The sequence below is a fragment of the Hyaloscypha bicolor genome (genome assembly GCF_002865645.1).
Source record: "Hyaloscypha bicolor E unplaced genomic scaffold K444scaffold_118, whole genome shotgun sequence".
Lineage (NCBI taxonomy): Eukaryota > Fungi > Ascomycota > Leotiomycetes > Helotiales > Hyaloscyphaceae > Hyaloscypha > Hyaloscypha bicolor.
Window position 1 is genome coordinate 804140 of NW_020194620.1, and position 8957 is coordinate 813096.

Genomic DNA, 8957 nt, shown 5'->3' on the forward strand with positions numbered 1-8957 from the left:
GATTTTGTGTCGGGCTTTGAGGATTTGGCGGCTCGTCGTCAATTAAGTTGATGAGACTTGGCTTCTTGGAGGCACTGTTTGATGTTTGAGCAGGCTCCGGTGGTAGCAACATGTTTTGGATAATTTGTTTCAATCGAGGGATTCCGGAATCTGACGACAGTCGTTCTTGAGCTTTTAGGGTCTCCCCTCTGAGATCAGCAGGTGCGCTTGTCGTCACTCGAATTGGGGGACGTTTGGTCTTGGCGGCTGTTCGACGACGCTCGAGTTGTTCTTCTGCAAAATGATGAGCAAAATGTGGAGAACGGCACGATCACAAACGGTGCGTCTTACCTCTTGCGGAATCTTCGATCACCAGAGTTCTTGGGAATCCACTAATACAGTACAGCTCCTGCTGATCCTGTTCATACTCGGCGAATGATAGTGAGATTGTCGTGGGTGTTTGTCTGCTAGATATTTTGATATCTTGCTGTCCAAGATCAAAGACCCCGCGGTCAATCATAGTGTTGAGCTTTTCAGGCGTGATGATTACCTAAGAAGTTAGCACTTTATAGCCAAGAGATGCCTGATTTAAGAATCGGATCTAACGAAATGGAAAAAGAATCTATAGAGAATGAGTACATACTCGACTCTCTGACTTGTCTCCACCATCTCGGATCAAGAAGTGTGGTTGGAAATCGCGCTCTTGTCTTCCTTTGAGGTAACGTCCAAGTTCTCGTACTTCGGTAGTGCCCGTTTCGAAACGGCATAGGAGTAGTCCTGCGGAAGAATAAGTAAATCGGTGGGCATTCAATGCAATAAACCAACATACCTGAGCAAACAAAGGATTCTGAGGCATGAATTTCCTTTGGCGTCATTTTCTCGAAATAGAAAGAGCTAGCAATCAACCGATGAGCGATGCTACGAATCAATCGTTTGTTGGCAGAAGATGAGAGCTCGTCAATAGTTCTGTCTTGAAGAGATTTCAAGTCCTTTTTGGCATCGATTGAAGGTACATCACTTTTCAAGTCGGGATTCAAGCGTATGTACCGCTGGCAGTTGACATCGGAGTTGTTTGCCCCAAATATATCAGCAACGAAATCCCTCCATGCTAGTTCCGAATCAAGAGTACTTTCCATGCGGTTGACCTAGAATGCCGGTCGGATCAGTATCGTCATCCTTTTGCCCAATGTCTCTTCCGAATATTTCTCAGGAACAGGCTTACCAAAACCGAAAAGAAGTTCTTGGCATTCCCAGCAGCACGGAAAACGCGTCTCGGGCGAGATGTCTGCTTCTTTTCTGCGGCATCTGTTTTCCCATACTTTTTAGCCGTCTTACGTTTCTCTAATTCGTTCTGGCTTTTTGCACCTCTCGCCACGCCTGCCTCAGTTTCCTCTTGGTTCTGTCCCGTTCCGATAGAAAGCATGAGATCGGGATGACAATCGGCGACTTCGGGCCACAGAAGCTTCCGTTCATTGTTTGCGATCTTGATCGGATTGTTGAAATAGAGGGCGCCGTCAAGATATTTTCGATCGGCGTTTGGATGGACGAACGGCTTGAAAAAGGAAGGGGCGGCAGAGGTGGCCGCAGCTGCTTCCCAAACCTTCAGTCCCAGACGAGAGCCAAGAGAGAATTCAATCTGATAATTAAGCCGTGGCTCATCTTTTCGGCCGTAATTTGATAAGATTATCGGATTTTGTCCTGTGCCGGATGTGGTGGCCACGGCTACTTTTGTCATGTATGCGGTATCCGTCTCTTGTTCCCCACCGAACAAGAATTGTTCGCCAAACGCAGTGTTCAAGGAGCGATGAAGAGGCCTCGTCTTATACTTACTTCCATGTCGTAGTGTTACCGCTTTGTTGACAACTTTCACGCTCGATAGTTCACGGGGCGTGAAAGCCTGGTCACACAAGGATGAGAACTTTTCCGTGCTCGTCCTTATTGACCAATGTTTGGCACCAATTCCGAGCGCTATTATACCGCCAGTGCTAACAAGTTTATTAGACCACATGCATTGGTAATTTGAAATAAGCTTACCTTGTTCCTACAATGAGATCAAAGAATCTTTGAACAGGAATCCTGCCTCCGATCGCTCGTTCAATCGCTCTCAATACCTCCAGCTCAATTATACCACGGACGCCGCCTCTATTGAAGAAAAAAAAACATTAGCTCAATTCACGGAACTGCACATTGACTTACCCGTCCAATGATAAGACCCGTACTCCAGCAAAATCAGGCTTGAAGCGGACCACCCAATAACCGTAGGCCTTCGATTCTTCTGGATGCAGCGGACAAGAGTCCATGCTCACAGATGAATGCTCCAGCCTCTTTCCATAGCTCTTGACACAATCGGTGCATAGGACGTGGCCGCATGGCAAAGGATGCTCAGGTACTTTCATCAAGCAGCAATAGCAAGTAGCTAGACTCATATAATCCATAGCTCCTCTCCTATCCTGAAAAAAGACCTGTACGTGATCCTCAAGATGTAATTGGAATGCGTCTTCGGCCTCCAATATCTTCAACTGGCTAGCTCCAATGGACTGGCGTTTTTGCTGCAGCTTAGCATCACAGGTTTCCAGATTTCTCTTGATGGACTCGAGCCATTTTTTCTGGTAGACCTCCCGCGAGAAATTGGATTCGTATTGACCAGAAGTTCTAGATCCAATGATTCGGCCGTTCCCATCTTGATGGCCTTTTGATAGATGGCCAGCTCTCATGTTGCGACAAGCACGTCCGCGAGAATCGCGAAAGGAACAAGGCCAAAACATATCGCAGAACCGATCCAGTGCCCCTTTACACATATTGCTATAATATTTGTTGAAGAAGTCCATGAGGTGGCCTATAGATAGTTAGATATTCAGTAGAGCATGGGAAAGGATGTATGTGCTGACCAGGACGACGCCCCCGAACAGCATCTAGAAGAAGACAAGAAGCTACAAAGGGGCTTAGCTCTTCGAAGATGATAGTGGCATCGTGGTATTCATGCTTCTGTTGCATATCGGCTGCCAGATTTGAGACATGATCTCCGAAATTTTGAGGAACCGGATGGTTTCTTACTGCAATCTCGACAAAGTTAAACGGAACGTCGAGTCGCTTCGAGAAGTGGTTGAACCCAGCTTCGAGGTATTCGTTCAATTCATCTGCATGAGGAAGCATGCGGACCCTCTGCCGGGCAGAGAAGGCGGCATCGCAATCATGTATGATACGATCATGCAACTTCCCAAGTTGGTCGTTGATAAGCATATAACGGCCTTTCGCAGGTATTCGCACGACTGAGATTGAAGAATAGTAGCATTTGATGAGCTCTTCCATGGTTCTGATCCTTTTACCCTTCAGCCGCCACCATTCCTTGTATTTTCGGAAGTCAGGGTCGATGTCGACAGCATGCTTAATCTTTTCCATCAAGTTTTTGGTGGCCTTCTCGACATCCCATTCGTCTTCGTGGACTTGTAGATCTGTTGCATTGAGAACAACAATGGCATGGGGAAGTATCGGCTGATTGAGTGATTTTTCTAGAGAAGAAGCTGCCCAATCAAGAAGGAGCTTTAATGCTACAGACTCAAAGGCCCTGGATGATGGATAAGTGTATGAAAAGGACAAGATTTGGGGATTGAGCTTACTTTGGGTTGCGAAGAACGAAGATAATAACATCAGAGAAAGTAAAGAGCAGCCGCGGATATAAATGCTTCACGGCGTATTCTCTTCCACTTGTCACATCATCTTTCGCCCACTCAAGGACCTTTTTCGCTCCACCAATGACAAGCTTTTTAACTTCCTCCGATGGGTGAGGGGCTGTGTTCTTCAAGGCTTGGTTGGCGAGTGGGGCTTGTTCACCACCATCGAGACCTTCACAATCTGCGTACAGCATGGGAAACTGGCTGTGTATGGTAGATGGGTCGGCATAGAGATGAACATCGCCTGAGGTAGGTAGATTGTCGTGCCTACTTGCTCCCACGACAGGAGATGGAAAGTCAGAGGTCGAGTCACCGCTCTTAAGCAGCCCGTGAGATATGAGCATCTTGATCAGGGTGCTTTTCCCAGCATCTAACATGTCAGCCAAGTTGTGAAATGAATAGTTTACTTACTTGTCTGGCCGATGAACGACACCAATTGAGGATATCTTGTACAGCCATTCGAAGGACGACTTTCTGCCATCAGTGTGGCATACCTTCCATAGTTCCTAAACACTGGTGTATGGAGATGTGTCACAGGATTTTGATTTTCACTGCGCTCAACCCCAAACCATTTGCTGCCAGCATCGTCTTCATGCAGCTTCTTCAGCGTATCTAGGCTGCTTGGGGGGTCGAGAATGCCCTTCAGGCTGTTGACCACATTCACATCGGTTTTTTCGTGTGGCAATCCATCGAGTCCAACCTTCTTTGGGAGATGTGGAGTTTGCAATAACCAGCAAGCCGTGCAAAAGAACGAGTCGCAGCTGGCGCAGAACCAGCGTGGGAGATCGGGTGTCCCACAATATGCAGCCTCACAGAAATGTGAGGCTGTCATGTTTGAAGTCATTGAAACTGACGCCGAGTCGCCAAGGAAGAGTGAGTTGAGCAACTCGACAGACAAAAGACGGAAGGAGCTGTTCTATCTAATGAGAGCAGACGAGTCATAAGTAGAGCCTCAGTCAGATCTTACATCCCTGCCCAACTGAGCTGAGCTGGAGCTCGGTTCCGATATTCGAGCCAACCGATCCTGCCCAGCATCTCGCACTGAGCCGCCAGCCTTGCCGGGGAAAGACTTATATGTGATAGTGGTTGCATGGTGCATGAGTCAAACAGATCTCCGAGCCAATTGGAATTCCATCGTTAGCCTCAACTCGAGAATCCTCGGAGAAACTCAAAAACCCAGCCGTGCCAAATACATGTCGTGTCACACGAGCACGACGGGCAGACGACGGGCAGAGTTCGGGGGTATCCCGTCCTTGACTCAAAGAAGCCACCAATACAAGTTCGCCCAACATTCCATCTAGGCAGCTGTTTGCCTTGGCATAAATCAAGGAAAAGCTGTCTTAACAATTCGCAGCCTTGCCTGAATGATGAACAGCTTAAGCCGGGCGATAGTAGCCCAAGTGGGATGCTTCTGCATGTGGCTTATCTGCACATGACCCATCTGATACCCCCCGTTCGTCAATACGAGCGATTGATCAATCGTAGCGCCCGATTAATCAATGGGGGGGGGGATTACGATTCGGGCTCCACAGTAGGTCCCGATTAATTAATCGGGACCCCGATTACCTAATCGGGTAATATTAAGGTTTCGGGAATGGCAAAAGCAGTATATATTAGTATACTTCACCCAAATCAAGCTTTATTATACATGCCTCCCACTTCGTCTAGGTGCTTTCATAGCTACCCTAGCCCTTTTTGGTACCCTCACACCTACTTGTTTACCTGATTCCCCTTCTCTAGCTCCATGCTCACGTGCTTGCTCAATAGCTACTCTCTTTTTTGCTCTCTCAGATACCCTTCCAGCCTTCTGAACTAACGAAATTAAACCCCGATTATTCTCCTTTGCCACTGCTTTAGGGAGGGTAATTTTGTCTTTCTTATAGGCCGTACCAGTAATAGGCAAATCAGGATAAGTTAATTATAAAGCAACTTTATTAAGAGTATTATACGGCCAGAGGGTTATAAGCTTACTATACTTAGTAGTTAACCGGTAGCCCTGTTTTTAATTAGCTTTAGCTAAAAGTATATCCTTATAAGTTATATATCTTTGAAATCTTTTCCAGAACTCTTACTAGAATCCGAGCCATTTCTATACTAAATTAATATTACTTTGGGATCTATAAGGTTGCGATTTCCTAAATATTATATTCAAGAGCTTTAGTACTAGCCCTCTTTACTATCTTCTCTTACTATTTCTTTATATGCTCCGTAACCCTCTTAATTAGTTTAGACAAAATTATCTCCTTTACTACTTCCTCCTATTCTGCTTCCTTATTAATAAATAAGCTATCCTCTCTATTATTTTCTTCTCCTTAAACCTTAATAGTAGATAATTATTCAGAAGCACTATTCTTATTAATATTGATTTCCCTCTCTCCTAAGGCTATATATATATGGCAAGCACTTTCCTTATAATTTAGGAAATTAGTAGGTAGCTTTCGTCTAAACCAGACCTCATATGGCATATTACTCTTAGAAAGAATAGATATAGCCATAGTATTAATTACTTATATAATTAAAGGAAGTAATTATATCCAAGATTAGATACTAGTATCTGCTTGTATAGCCCGTAGTTATTTCTTGAAGATTTAATTAGTAACCTTAATAGAGCCCTAAAATTAGGGGTAATAAGCTCGTCTGCAAATAATCTTTATTTCTCTTTTCTTATAAACCTTAATTACTTTCTCCTTAAACTCGCTTCTATTATTACAGGCTAGAATAGTAATATATCCATTTTCATTTAGCTATTTAATAAGCTTATTTATAGCTTCGTCTGCAGTCTTAGCCTTAAGCTTACGGATCTAAACAAACTTGGAAAAATGGCATTTTAATTACTAGATCTATATATATTCTCTATCCGGATTATACTATAATAATATTAGTAAGTAATATAGATAAAAATCGCAATTTTTATAATTTTCGCAAAAATTGCAAAAATCGCGAAAATTACAGGAAAAGCTCAAAAATATAGGAAATATAGGAAATATAGGAAAGGCTAAAATAGGAGTAAATCATATAACTTAGGAAATACTTATACGAAAATCTATTAAATCCAGAACCATATACTAGCCAGGATAATAAGATTAAATAAGTATTATTCCTATATTATTCTTTTAAGCCTTCTCCTTATTATAATAAGTATAATAGGTACTTATCTAAGCGTAATTATTACGGGATAGGCCATGCCAAAGTCGTCTTATATACTCAAATATAGTATTAGAAGCTATTATATAATTAGTATAAAAATTAGTAGCTTTAAGAAAATATTTACCTATATATATTAATTTCTCATAAATAGTAGTCAAAATCTCAAAGGTATTATTATAGTAAAGAATATACCGGGCTAGAAGGATCTTATTATAGCGAGTATTATAGTACTCCTTATAATATACTTAATTATCCTGAAGCTCGTATAAGTGGGATTCGTACTTTAATATTAGCCTAGTAGTATTTCTCTGCCTTAGTTCTACTAGAAAGCGGAGTATTAGGATTTTGAAGCCACTATCTAATATCCATACGTTTTCTAGTAATAAGAATTTTCCTACTACCCCCCTTAGCAAGCCTCTAATCCCATACAGCTTTGTCTTCGGCAGACTAATTATTAGTAGGCTCTTTAGTAATTAGGGAGGGCAAAAACTGGATACCAGACGAACAAGCTCCTAGAGCAGTAATATTAAAATATTACTCTGCTTGCCTATAAATATACTAATAAGGCATATGCGGGATTGGGGATAAACGAAGGATTAAAAGAGACATATTAGAAGTAAGGTAATTAATTAATTAAGAGATATAAAAATCAGTAGTTATACTTGGTAAATTAGTGCTTGTAGTACTTGTAGTATGAACTATATCTAGAAAATAAGGAAGTAAAGGCCCCATATATATCTAGAAGCTCTAGAGAAGTGTTTTTACTCCTATTATTATTTGCCTTAATACCTAGAAAAAAATTAAATAAACTATATAATACTATAGGTATAGTATAAATAAGTAAGATATAAGCAAAATAAGAAAATTAGACTTGAGGATATACTTAGTATTAAATATTAGAAATCTATATTATAGTATAAAGAGTAAAGCTTAAGCGAAGTAAAGAATATAGAATTGAGGATATATTTAGTATGAACTAGTAAGTAAAAGCTTTTAACTCCCTTAGCCCTATTAGCCCCGAAACCCCAATATTATGCGATTAATTAATCGGGACCCACTATAGAGCCCGAATCGTAATTAGCCCCGATTAACTAATCATAGCGTCCGATTAATTAATAGGAGGGGGCAATTGATTAATCGCTTGTATTAACGAACGGGGAGGAACACATCCGTGGCAGCATCTCTAATAGGGATGGCTGACTTTATACTTTACGTAATTTACATAAGGCTCTTCGACTTTATATTACGAAAGGCTCTTCAGCTCGTGTAATATAGTATAAAAGAGGGTATAATTCATGTATAAAGGAGAGTATAATTAGGTTAGGTAATCCCAATAATTGTTTCCAAAGGCCTGAAACTCCAGGTTATTATACTAATTAGGGAGGCCCTAAAAGCCCTAAAAATCACCCTGAATCTCCGGAATAACCTTAATAGAATTAGCCCTTCTCTGCTTACTAATCGATTTAGTTAATATAAAATCGTTTAGTTTAAAGTCCTCTAGAAATATTATTCTAAATATTATAAAGTCGTCTTTTCTAAATCAAGCCTTTATAGCTTAATAACCTCAGGATTAAATAGATTATCTATATTAACTTCATTTATTCGCTTTTTTTCCTTTTATATTCTCTTATTTATATTATTATAATTAGTATATAAAAATTAAAAATTAATATAAATAAAGATAAGCTTATTAAATATTTATTTATACTTTTATAGAATATTATATACTATATTATATTTATAGCTTATTCTATAAACTAGACCCAATTAAATATAATAGATACTAGAAGTATAATTCAGGAAATTAATTTCCTAAACTAAACTTCTATTTCTAGAATATATTATTTTACTAATTATAAATATAATTAGTATTTTATAATTATATATAATAATACTTAGTATTTCTAATAAACTAATACTAATTAGTTTATATATATAAATTAGAAGTAGATTTAATAGAAAGCCTTAAAATATCTAATAACTAAAAATAATTTAATCTATTCCTATATTAAAAGGGAAAACTATTTATTAATTCCTTAAAATATCTAGTAACTTAAAAAAAATAACTAGTTTTTACTAATAGAAATAGCTATTTATTTAACTATTTTTAATTAAATAGAAACTATTTAATTATTTCTTAATATTTGAAATAATTCTATA

At 39.8% G+C, this 8957-nt stretch overlaps 1 protein-coding gene across 1 annotated transcript; it reads right to left on the reverse strand.

The window, feature by feature from the left end:
- Positions 1-310: 310 nt before the first annotated feature.
- Positions 311-4482, reverse strand: K444DRAFT_536339 (FabD/lysophospholipase-like protein; the record flags this gene model as incomplete). Its single annotated transcript, XM_024875366.1, has 9 exons — positions 311-529; positions 623-756; positions 809-1124; positions 1202-1964; positions 2014-2121; positions 2176-2815; positions 2868-3544; positions 3597-4020; positions 4062-4482. 9 exons carry the CDS (start codon positions 4480-4482, stop codon positions 311-313), a joined length of 3702 nt encoding a protein of 1233 aa, XP_024733174.1.
- Positions 4483-8957: the final 4475 nt, after the last annotated feature.